This window comes from Paramisgurnus dabryanus, chromosome 12 (assembly GCF_030506205.2).
Source record: "Paramisgurnus dabryanus chromosome 12, PD_genome_1.1, whole genome shotgun sequence".
In the NCBI taxonomy this organism is placed as follows: Eukaryota; Metazoa; Chordata; class Actinopteri; order Cypriniformes; family Cobitidae; genus Paramisgurnus; species Paramisgurnus dabryanus.
In genome coordinates this window covers 22280793-22294155 of record NC_133348.1, presented here as the reverse complement: position 1 = coordinate 22294155, position 13363 = coordinate 22280793, and the positions used below count along the sequence as shown (strand labels likewise).

General features: G+C 37.7%; 1 protein-coding gene across 1 annotated transcript; it reads right to left on the bottom strand.

Annotated features, from left to right (window-relative positions):
- Positions 1 to 7215: 7215 nt before the first annotated feature.
- ppm1ab (protein phosphatase, Mg2+/Mn2+ dependent, 1Ab) lies at positions 7216 to 12709 on the bottom strand. Its single transcript, XM_065257199.2, has 4 exons — positions 12556 to 12709; positions 12328 to 12371; positions 11063 to 11926; positions 7216 to 10952 (listed from the first exon to the last, which is right to left on the bottom strand). Exons 1-4 carry the CDS (start codon positions 12569 to 12571, stop codon positions 10809 to 10811), a joined length of 1068 nt encoding a protein of 355 aa, XP_065113271.1. The 5' UTR covers positions 12572 to 12709; the 3' UTR covers positions 7216 to 10808.
- Between the last annotated feature and the right edge of the window lie 654 nt (positions 12710 to 13363).

The window sequence follows — 13363 nt, the reverse complement described above, 5'->3', positions numbered from 1 at the left end:
CTTAGTCAGTGTTAAAGACATCAAGGTTATATTTTCACAGAATGTTCTATAGGTGAATTTATGTAAAACAGTAAATAGCACATCCAGGGTCACAAATATGTACTTTGAACACATTGTACGTTGGAACAAAGCATAAGCTAAATCTACAAAGAATACAATGTATTGAATCTAGAATATTTCATCTATTATTTAAAGAATTTGTTTATACAATTATTAAAAGTTTAAATTAAAACAATGCTTGACTTCAATAAGCTTGTGTAAAAGGCATCTTCCAGAACAGTAGCTTCCGCTAGTCGTATAGTAAAGAGAGAAATAATGGACCAAAAAAATTGCTAGTGAATGTAAATGTTCAAATCCAAGCTTACAATGATGGTTTCTATTGTTTCTGCCAAGCAAAAATGAGGTCAACTGACATGGGATACAAACAAGGCAATTTAAACTAATTGGGTGAAGCCGGAGGCTGGGATACAGCAGAAGAGCTACTGTCAGAACAAAATTGTCAAAAAAAAAAAAATTGGTCCCAGGCTGTAACTGAGGCAGTATCTTTTAAAAAGGTCCTAAATTTTTACCAGGTACAGATGTGTTTATGTGTTACTATAATACCTTTGAGGTACTAATATGCACTATTTGCAAAGGTGTACCCTTTATTTTTTTAATGGGTACCACCTCAGTAGGGAACATTTTTGATCATTTTTTTCTGACAGTGAGGTAACAATCCCTGTTAGCTACAGTTTGACTGTTTATTAATAATACACATATACACACAAAAAAAGAATATGCACTTTTGTTTAGTAGCATATAGCATTGTGTTAGGTTGTGGGTTTAAGTCACAGGAAACACATTTAAATTTGATTAAATGTATTGCTTGTCATGCACTGTCCATTTGGATAAAATCTGCCAGATGTAAACGTTAAAGAGAAGATTTCACAAGACTTTTAAAGATGGAAAAAAATCTTTGGTGTCCCCACATATGTGAAGTTTTAGCTCAAAATACTATAGATAATTTATTATAGCATGTTAAAATTGTCACTTTGTAGGTGTGTGCAAAAATGTTCCATTTTGGGTGTGTCCTTTAAAATGCAAATGAACTGATCTCTGCACTAAATGGCAATGTCGTGGCTGGATAGTGCAAGTTAAGGGGTGGTATTTTCTGACATCACAAGGGGAGCCAAATTGTTTCATATGCTTGCAGAGCATGGTTTACCAAAACTAATTTACTGGGTTGATCTTTTTCACATGTTCTAAGTTGATAAAAGCACTGGGGACCCGATTATAGCACTTAAACATGAAAAAAGTCAGATTTTAATGATATGTCCCCTATAAAGGTGGGATTATGGGTGCGTCCTTTTAAATGCAAATGAGCTGGTGAAATGCAAACACTGATCGCCATGATGGTTGTTTGTTGAAATTAAAGCTCAATTGTGCTATCAATTATTCTCTCTCTTTCTCTCTCTCTCTCTCTCTCTCTCTCTCTCTCTCTCTCTCTCTCTTCTCTCTCTCTCTCTCTCTCTCTCTCTCTCTCTCAAATGGCAATGCCGTGGTTGGATAGTGCAGATTAAGGGGCGGTATTATTATAATAAGATCCCCTTTTGACATCACAAGGGGAACCAAATTTCAATAACCTATTTTTTCACGCACCTTACTGCTGATTGGCTACTAGTGTGTTTTGGTACTCGCCCCGACTCCCTTTTCCAAAGCGTTTTTCAAAAACCGTGCACTCCACCTTTTTAACGGGTTGATCTTTTTCATATTTTCTAGGTTTAAAGAAGCAGGAAAAACTCAGATTTTCATGATATGTCCTCTTTATATTCATGCGTTGTCCCATATATGGGAGAAACCATACAACTTTTATTTAGTGTGGTTGACCTTGAATTTGATCTTTATGACATTTGTCCTAGAGGTGGGGTCGCAGATGACTGTGAATCAATAGGATTCGGCAACTTACTACGCAAAATTCAGCACAACATACACACACACTTTTTCCCCATTAAAAATGATATAATGGATCCCAAGACTGGAAGTAAACTGCAGGAGATAGGGCTGACATCAGATCCATGGGCCTCAGGGCGGAGCAGGCTAACCGTGTGCATGGCCGTGTTAGTCACACTTAATGGCCTCAGTAAGATAAACAGAGCATGATGATGACATGGGCTAAATAACACATGCAGCCAGAGCAAGCCCAGCACTCTGCTGATACAACTGGTTTTACAGAGTGCAATGCAAGAGAGCATCATATCACCCAAAATAGACTTCTATATAAGGTGCTACTACGGGATGGATGTTTTAAAATTTAATTTAATTTGAGAAAATGTATTTTACATCTACTTGTATAATATAGTATATATAGTATGATATAGAGTAATATAATTTTTGTTTTTTTAAGGAATCTGATGAGTATTGCATGCCTGTGCTTCTCAGTGCTCATTGTTAAAAACCTAAGAGGTGTGATTATTACGGATCTAGCTTGACACAGAGCTTAATGAGGTGCCATTGTACAAAACAGTATTGACAAACAAACTACTATTAAATCCATGTATTAAGCTATTTTATTTAAATATTGTTTTACGGTAATTCCATACATCCCACGAGGGAATTTCAATCAATTCTATTCAATTAAAGTGCACTAATGAGGACCTATGTGACTTAAGTTAACCTCAACAGTAAACATCAATTATTATGCATTTAGCCCCTTTACCCACTCACTTATAAAGCAGTTCAGCATAATGACAGTGTTAACATAACCTAATCTTAGTCGTGTCACTCTCTCAGACCTCCAAAAAACAAAAAAGCTATGTATTAAAATGATTTTATTTCATGCTCTTTACGAATTGTAATTCTTACATATTCCTTGACATTGCACTGCCTTGGTGTACGTTGTATTGTATATTATTAGGTAGTTTTATCATGCTGTCCGCATCAGTAATAACTTTCTAAGATTAAATAAGGCTGAAAAATCTATACAAGTACATAAAATGTACCTAATGATTTTCACCAACCATGGAATTACTATAAAAAAGGCCATCTCATTTCTGCTGGAAAAAAATAAGAGAACGGAAAATGGTTTTGTTATCAATGGTACTTTAGAGGCAATAGTAAAAAAGACACTTTAACATGTCAAGGAGAATGTAAAATAAATCCGAGAGACACAAAGAAGCGAACAGTAATTTAACAAGTGTTCAAAAACGACCCTCTGGCGCCCTCTAGCTAAAATAAATATAACGGCGCTGTCTCACATTGAAGTCTATGCATTTTGTGATAGTTTAAAAGTACGCATGTATGTAAAATAAATACAATAAAAAGCAACACTTACATGCATGCCTTTTATTTACATCTGTACTATGTATTATGACAAAATTTATACCATGTCTTCTTTTTCTTTCATATAAATTTCCTATTTTCTCTATTATTTACTTTTCCTTATTTTTATACAGTTGTTCTCTACTGTTTGTTCTAAAATGTACTTTTTTTGTTTGTCATCACTATGGAAATAAAATTTCATTGAAAATTAGATATTAATAAAGAAATATGATAAATATGAAAAAACACTCAAATCATTTGAAATTTATAATGATCAAAGTATTCAAGCAATAAAAAATGTCTCTTCCACAATAAAATCTCAAGGTCTGCTCATATTCCCACACCAGATGTGTATTTGCGAGTTTGTTTGCATCCGTACATGCTCTCTCTCTCCCACTCTGTGCACTTGAGGGCAGAGCCAGGTTAGGCTAACCGACCCGCACAAGGTCGCCATATGGCTGCCCAGGAGCTCAAAAGGCCAGATAGCAGAAAGTATCATGCATGAGCGATCGGTGAAGCTTTTAATGCTGTAATTAGACAGGCAGAGTCAGGTCAGCTGAGCCGCATGGTTAGGACTCCTGATGATCCTATCCCCATTAGTGATACTGAAAACAAAAGGGCTTTCAGAGAACAGCATCACACATAACCCAATTTATAAATTCTAGAAACTTAGCTCTTTACTAGCTTAACAGTTACATGTTTCTACTTTAACGAAAGTATGTTCAATAAGAATTAATACAAACTGAAAAACTATTGTTGTTCATATTAGGTAATGCATTTACTGATGTTAATTAATACAACCTTATTGTAAAGTGTTACCATAATATATATTCAAAAGATATTATAAAAGCATACCAATAAAAGCAATTTAAACAAAGAAGTGTAAATTAGCTTATATGTTGATGGAAAAATCTATTAAATAATGTGATCAAGTTACAAGCTGTACAAACAAATGAGATGATGTCTCAAACAAAATAAACAAGCACTGACCAGACAGAAGCAGACATTAAGCCTAAATATATGAAACATGATTTTGCATGCAGCGCTGGTAATTTGCTAGTCAGATAAAACCACTCCACTGTTGCATCCATGCACAATATCCATTACTCATAATGCTCCAGGGGAACAGCTGATTGACTGATATTTCCTCTTTGATGTCTAAACTACAGCTTGGGCATCTGTAGGAATCACATAACTGTTGTTGGTTTCAGTTTTTACAATAACTGTACATTGATAAACATTTCTCCATAGATTTTCTGAGGCAAGTCATCAACACATAGGCTGTTATAAAAATGTATACACAAAAAGATCAGAAATAGCTTTAGTCTTACATTTTATCATTTATAATAAATCGTTTTTAACTAAAGGTGTATACAGTGCAAACTATCAAACGGGTTTGTACTTCTGTCACACATTCAAAGAGAAGCCTTTTCTATTTTAAGTTATTTGGTGCCAGGGGTCCCTCCTTTGATCCTCAAAGGAAAGGGTCAGCAAACAGATGAAGTATGATTCATATGATGCTCTGATCTGACCAACAATAAATCAGCAAGTGTTACCAGTTCAGTTACTAAACAATGTCAGTATAATAAACTGAATCGTGTTTATAGCGTTGATTCAGAAAAGATTCAGATGCTTTGTTGCCCAGTCCATAGGTCAAAAATAAATATAAAACCAAAACTACACCCATTTACACAAACACATACACAAAAAGCGGGTCAAATCGTACAATGAATCGTACTTGCACAGGTTTTTGATTAAGACCTCTTCAATGATTCACATTCAGACCTTCATAAGTGGGAATAAAAATATATGAGAAATGCCACACTATGTTTATCATAACGCTCACAATACCACAAACAAAGCATGTCGATTAAGTGAAATTTGAATAGCAAGGGCTCAGCAAGATTGAGACAGGCAGAGTCTAGGTCTAATTGTCTATAGATTCATATAAAAATATTAAGTCAAAGGTTAAATGGTTTAGCCTGACACAATGTACTGCATTATTAAGCATCATATACTGCTGAAGGCAGGTCTAAAGGCAGTCTGTCATTCATTTAGTATTCAATCTCTACTTGTAAATCACTGCATAATTGGTCTCTGGAAGGTCAGACAACAAGAGCAAGGCCTGCGTGTTCTTTTTTCACCTGCTTTGCTTTTGTCTTCATCTTAATACAAACCAGACTGAATAGAGATCTTCTCCTCTCCAAGGACAATCAGCATCTTCAACCATTGTAAAGGGAGGCTTTTCTTTGGAGACTTTGCAAGTTCTTCCTGGGTTAGTGTGGGTTTCTTTCAGATCAGTTGCACAGCAAGTCAGTCCTGGGCCCATATGCAAAAAACATTTACGGGCCCCCTTAAGCCAAACCCCCCCCCCAACTTTGCCGGTTGGCACTGTTAACTGTGGCGCGCAGGTCTGTTAACAACATATACTTTTAATAAGGTAGTCAAATATTTTTACTTTACTTTTTTACTTTAAAGGGTAGATTTAAATAAAGAAAAACAAAATGTTTTGGGTAGTTCTTGACTCGTGACTAACTTCTCCGCCTTCTCTTTAAGGCCCCACTTTTATGTTTATATTTGTCCATCCTTAATGTTCATGTAGATAGCCGCTATAGTAACCTTTCACACTGTGTTTTCTTTTATTTTTTTTTGGCGTGGCGATGCGTCATGTAAAAAATTATGGCGTAGTAGTTTACGGCAGCTGCGGAGTACAAAAAAAAAAATAATAAACGCAAACAAGAAATGACGGAGAAATTAGTCATTATGGAGAAATAAGAAATCACTACACATGATATACAAAATTTATTTATTGCGGCCACAAATAAAAATTAAATTGACAAAAATATTTTTATTAAAAGCTGGGGCGGGCCCATTTGCACGTGCATACCCTGCATGCCCAGACTGTTCCAGATACGGTTTTCCCCAAAGTCCAAAACATGCAAGTGAATTGGAGATGGGAATGTGTGAGTGCCCAGTGATGAGCTCACCATCAATCAACGTCCATGTTGGCATATTCATGCCAAAGTCAGTGTCTTCCTGTAGCACAAATACATGGCACTCAAACAACAAGAGGATGTACCCCCCCCCCTTATTATATATAGACACAATACAACAAGTGCATATAAAGCTACTCATCTTAAAATAGTCAAAAGAGCTCAAAGTATTAAAAATGTTCTCTCACAAACATATCATTTTATTTCTGGAGTCATTTGGATGATGGATGGATGGAAGCGCTTTCTATAAAATCAATAATTCTGTGACTAATGGGGCAAAAGAGAAGTATAAAATGAATTTTTGACATTAATTATAAGACTTTTATTTAGCAGCATCTTAATCTGAAATAGATCTTTTTAACATTGCTTGAAGCATATTGATAAGTGCAAAAACACAATGAGTCACAGCTTTATTATGACAGGATGGAAGACGAATAATTGTTGTTCTCTATGATTCATGCCTCTCTGCTCCACTTTGCCAAGAATAAAGATTGCTTTATTTGTACTATTATGAAATAAATAAATATCTGCAAATGTGCAGTACTTTCCTGAATAAGCTAACCAAATAGCAGATGTTTACTTATAGTTCACAACATTAACTTTATAAAAAATAAACAGCGCAATATTAAGACATTGTATAAAAAAGGTCCTGCACATTCATTGCTTCTTCATCTTCTGCCTATCAGATTTTAGGGTTAAAGTACGGCCTGTCTTTTCAAGAAAGACAGCAATGTGTTTGTCTAAATCAAAGACATCAATCATGAAACACATTATACTTGGCCAAAACGCTTCAACCACAGCAACTCATCCCTGCATTTCTTCCAGCCCTGACACGCATACAGGTTTCATTAAAAGCAATATTTAAGACAAATTCACAAGTACATTGACATCATTCTCTGATTCAAAAAAGCTCACAAACTCTGGGTTTCCGTAAATAATTTTATTTGAAACATCTTTGACAGCCAAGAATAACAAGATCACAGTTTGTCTACATTGCTAATACCTGGGTGCTAATGTACAAAAATAAAACTAAAGAAAGAAAATACTGGGGGCTCACCCTCTTAATATTGAAATACGATTCTATGAAACAGTTTTTGAAAAATTTTTCAAAACGAGCTTTATAAAACAGTTACCTTCTGAGAGGTAAAATCGAACAAATACAGACACAAACAGTCTGCTGGGATAAGAAAGGACCGATCAAAGACTGTAACCCTTACACATCATCAACCTTAGACCAATCAACTCTGATAGAATAGTGAGAGGTGGTTGACTTTGAACGGTACAGTGAAGCAACTATGCAAAACGTTTACGTCAAATGGACCAATAATGACATGGTTGTATAACTCACAGATAACAATAAATACAAAGAGAAAAGAAGACAAGCTTTTCTCATTGCATTAGTAGTGCTTATTTGGCTAAATAAAATGGAATGCATGGACTGTTTCATTCCATAGAGATAAAACATTATAAAGACAAATAAATTATTTAAATAAATATTGTGTCCTCTGTTGCTTGTCAGTTTGGACCTGAGAGGTAAAGACAAAAGTGAACTAAATGTAGGGACTAACGGCACAATTATATAACAATACAAGGGCTCAATTTCGCCCAAGATGAACACTCCAAAAAATACATCAAAGTTGTTTTATAAAGGCCTACTTTATTTACAGACAAGCCAATAATTTCAGTCATAATTTGCTAGGACAGATTTGTAGTTGACATGTTTTCTATTCTTACCCTAAAGAAGCTTATCCCAATTCAACGGTGCTACAGTGTTTCCAGGCAACTACATAAAACAAGGCAACGTCCTATATAAAGCAGATAATTCCTGCCTTATTATTCAATAAGGCAATATTTCCACCCCATGGTTGACTTATGGGGGGTTCGGGTTGTGCTTTATGCGTGATCATTTTAGGTGAACGGTTAAAGTAACCATGCCTGGGCCGAGTGTGCTTGTCTATTGCCTGACAAAGTTAGGCTTTAAATCATATACAAACAATCAACAAACAAAACTTTGGATGAGTTAAAAGTAAGGGTGTAATGATAAATCGCGACACACCGATTCTGAATCGCAAAGGTGATTTTATGCACAGCTCTTTCATGTACTACGGCTCTTTGATCAATAGGAAGTCCTTATCAATTTAACCCTGGAGAAGACCCATGGGTCAAATTTAATAGGCTTTATGCCCAGCGGCACTACTTCCTGTACTTCAGCCAGCTCCTTGTTTCCTGTCTGCCATTATTGGACAAGCTGATTAATCCAGGTGTGTCGGATTATTTTTGTTGTGACTACTGAGGTCAGGCACACCTGGATTAATCAGTTTGTCCAATAATGGCAGACAGGAAACAAGGAGCTGGCTGAAGTTCAGGAAGTAGTGCATAAAGCCTATTGCTGCTAAGAAAGTGGTTCTTGGGTTCTCCAGGGTTAAAATCACTGCGAGTTTGAGTCGCTTATAACATGCATTTGAAATAATAAAAAATAATAATCATTATACACATAAGGGGTTTGAAGAACAGCGATATGAATATGCTTGACGTATGATATGTGTGTGTAAATGCTACTACCTCTGCGGCGCATATTGAGTTTTTGCACGAGTGTGCCCTCTGGCTTTTGGATGTAGCGGCATTTCACTGTAATCCATTGAGAAGCAAAGCAAGCAAATCGCACGATTTATCGTTACACCCCTACTGAAGTCAAGTTAAATGCTACAGTTGGCCATAAAATCACAATTATAGGCACACTTAAAGGCTCTTTGTATAGGTATATAATCACAATATGTCTTGTAAGTTACACAAATGTCAAATGTGTTATTGTGGAAGAAAAAAATTAAGGCTAATATGATAAACAGTGGATTCTTTTTTTATATACTAAATACATCAAACAGTGAGGAGACCCAACAGCAAACCCAAGCAAAATGAAATTGATATGGTACTGAAGTGACCTACAATCACTTTAATCTCAAGAGTTCACTCTTTAGAGCAGGCACACTGATTTCCATTCAGTTTAACACATCTTAAAGCTAAAACATGCTAGGAGGAAGTTATGGGAGCTAAGGGCAAATTTGGATACGTTTAAAATAAGACTTGCCCACCGTTTAACAATGCAGACAAATAAATCAATTTCTCCTTTTACAAAGGACCAAATCTAAAGGGTGCAAAAATATGAAAACCAATGCAACACTTTCAAAGTACAAGAGTCTAGGAAAAGCAAACCCTCTGCCAAATTTTGTTGGGTTTTACAGACATACAATACATCAAGTGCAATGTACAATTATTGTACCATCGATGTTTCATAAAAAGTGCTGACTGCCTAAATCCCAATATGCACCAAAAATGTAGTGAATTTCTTCGTAGTGACATAGACAAACCAGAGGTTTGACAAATTGTCAGTTTGAGGCAACAAGTAGTAAACAACTCTGAAAGCATTGTAAAACATCAACACCATCTTTCAAATACTGGGTTTAGTTCAGTCTGAAGCTATTTCCTTAGGGTAATAAATGTGTCCAGTACAAATTTTTTGACAAAGTATAAAACTTTAACTCGAAATAATCCCTGTTTATTTAAATGTAGCGCACATGCAGGAGGTCTCCAAACTTTTCGTGCTTTCGGTACAGTGCATGCTCGAGTACCATGGATTCAATTTTACTCTTCTAAGTTGGGGTTGAGTGCTAAGTGCTAGCCTATCAATTCTAATGAGGGTAGTCGCTGTAAATTAGGACTAAGGCAACAATGTTTCATAATACGGCTACAGAGCAGGAATCATGCAGAGAAAAATCCTCATGGCAACAGCCAACTGCATCATCAGGCCGTGTACATAAACAGAGTGTCCGCTATAATTTCAGATAACCAGCAGTGGAGTGCTGACATTCACACTCATTTATGATGACAGCGATATTTTCAGAAAGATGCTAATGAAAGAGAGGCAGACTTAAACACATGCTTGTATGAGTTGATGACTATCCGAAGCCAAACTGACGCAAACAGTACGCATAACACTAAAAATGTTCTATTCGAAGATCTCAATTTGGTCTCTGCTCTTTTAATAGAAGATGCCTCTACGTATAGCAGCTTTTAATGAAAAAGTGCACAACCAAATATTGGGTTTTCGGCATTCTACAGTCCTAATCTACGACTGCGCTTAACATAACTTAATACATCAACGTTGACGTACAGTATGCACTGGAGCGCTAGATTTTGGGATGCACTTAAATAAAACCTCTGGTAAAGCTACAGGTTATATGTAAATTGTGTAAGTGCTTTTCGCAATAAATAATCAAAGGCCTCTAACTGTCAGTATAAGCTCAGATTTGTGTAATTCTTTAGACTGCAGAATAGTCCTAACTGTGCTAATACAGTACCAGCGAGTCTTTCCTCTCCAATATGGGGATTCGTTAATTGAAAACTTTACGTTAACTCTAACGTATGTTTGTTCGGCAAGTGTAAACTGCCATCTAACAAGCTCTTCTATTTGAGTAAGAATACTCAGCATCTCTAATTCTCTCTTTAGCTTTGTAATATATTTTATTTATTAGCTTTTTTACATGCTCCGCCTTCTCTGTTCTGCAGGTACTTATCTAGCTCCGCCTCTTTCTTCACGGCTTCTGGGTTGATTTTCGGTGCACCAGGAAAACATACCAAAACCACACTCATGTTGTCACGACTACCCTGTTGACACAAAAAGAAAACAAGGGTCACAAATGAAAAAATATATACCAATAATACAACCAAGCTGTTTGAGAGCAAAGGCCAAACGCTGCTTATCTGATTGGCCTTACCTTGTACAAACAAGTGTCGACAATCTCATTACACACTCTCTCTAGGTCTTCCGTCACCTCCAGACGTGAACGCACGAAATCACATAGTTCTTCATTTGCCATAACGTCCCATATGCCGTCGCAAGCCAGAATCACAAATTCATCCTCCGTCTCTGAACGTTCAATCTCATAGACTTCTGGTTCTGGGGACACCAGCTGCTCGGTGGGCCCTTTCCCATGCACACACTTGTAGTCAAAGTCCCCAAGAGCTCGAGAGACGGCAAGAGATCCGTTGACCCGCTGGATCATGACAGAACCGCCCGCGTTCTGGATTCGCTCCTTTTCGAGAGGGTTGCTCGGCTTGTGGTCCTGGGTGAAGAAGTGGACGCGTCCTTTGCGGCTCAGCAAAGCTCTGGAGTCGCCACAGTTGATGAAGTAGAAATGATTGGGGGAAACCAACACACCCACTGCCGTGGATCCGCTGCGGTCCGCCCCGTGCTTGCGTTCAGACATGGCCCGCATGTGCTCGTCAATCTGTAAGAAACCGGTGCGGATCCCGCATTTCACTCTCTCCACGGAAGGCTCGCCGCCTCCTGTCTCCGTACTGGCTCCTCTAAAATCCGGGTTGCTGGTGATGTGTTCCAGTAGATGCTCACAGCAATAGCGGGCAACCTGCGAGCCAGCGTGTCCATCATAGACAGCAAAAAAGGACCAAAGGCCAAGGCCGTAAGGCAGCCCTATCACAGCTGTGTGTGCATCCTCCATCTCTACACGCCAGCCCTGCATGCTGCTGAGTCCATAGCGCAGGCCGTTCCCCTCCCCTTGTGCATTGTGCTTCTCCATCTTTGGCTTGTCTAAGAACGCACCCATTCTTCTTATTTTGCTCTATTGCCAAAAACACAAAGCAGGTGGTTATTCGAGTTTCATTCTGGTATAGCAGACTCTATCAGTTTCTCATCACTGACAAAATGGCAATATGTTTATACATGTGATGGACGTAATGTTATGAGTTACATGACAAGCCACAGGTGCAGCAAGCTTTTCCAAGTACCCATCAGGAAATAAGTAAATGTTTTACGAAACAGGTTGAGCAAGTTTTATAACAGCAAAGTTATTAACAGTATTAGTATAGTTTGGTGTGTTTTTTTTTAATGTTGGCTTCTTTTAAAACCGTATGATGTTAAAGCATCTGAAGCCACTGCCCTGACCAGCAACGCTGCAAACTCACATAGCAGTGACAGGCTAACCCAAATTGTAATGTACGCCAGTGTAACAATATCACTTACCCAGCTTCTTAGTGTTCTTTGCTGAATGAGAAAACGCACAAAACCTGCAGACAACAGTCCTGATATCACTTTACAAGACCAGACAAAAACTATAAAGCAAACGTTTCGCTCACAGCCACAACACACGCAAATCGATGGCTAGCCAAGCCAGCTAACTAATGGTAAAGCAGGCTGAGGCGGATTACTCTATTATTATATTCTATGAAAATAAAAAATAAAACCATATACAGCGTTCGAGAAGCATCACATGAGTCCATTAAGGGGTATCCGCAGCTGGGCGGTGGGGCATTTCTGGCTCCGGTGTTTGTGTTTTCCCGAGGGGGGGCTACCGGAGCCTCGCACAGGGATCTCTCTCGCTCTCTGTCTGTCTCTCTCTCTCTTTCTGCGCGCGAATGTGTTTGTTTGGGACCCGGATGCTGCGACGAATAGTGCGCATTTTGTTTTTCACACAGTTAAAGTATTCAACTTTCTGCGCAGATCGCTTGGCGCGTGACATCAAAGTACCGCGAGAGCTATTGAAAAGCTGTGCTCTCGCGGTACTTTGATGCGCAGCGCTGCATGAAATCGAACGCCCATATTATTACATCACTGCCACGCAAGTAAGAGCTGGAAATAGATTCATTGACGAGAGTAAACGACAGTTTGTTAGAGACTGTATCATAGATACCATTTAAAAGTTACGGTTTAATTCTTTATGAATAATAAAAAAATATATACATTACATAGACTATGCTATATGTATTAGCATTTTAGATTGTAGCCACCGATCTAAAATTGTATTATCCTGCGCTTCTTAAAGGGCACATATTATGCAATTTTTACAAGATGTCATAATTCTCAGATGCGCCTAGAATAAATTATGTGTGTCTATTTGGGTGGGAGCAAAAATGCGCTGTTTTCCTTAAAATGTAAATGAGCTAACGTTACAGCTCCTCACTCCCTTACCAACTGACAGTGAGCGCTTTTGGTTAAAAATACATCTGATTCCTGTGAATACAGTCTGAGACAATATAGTATATTTAGCCACACTGGCGCT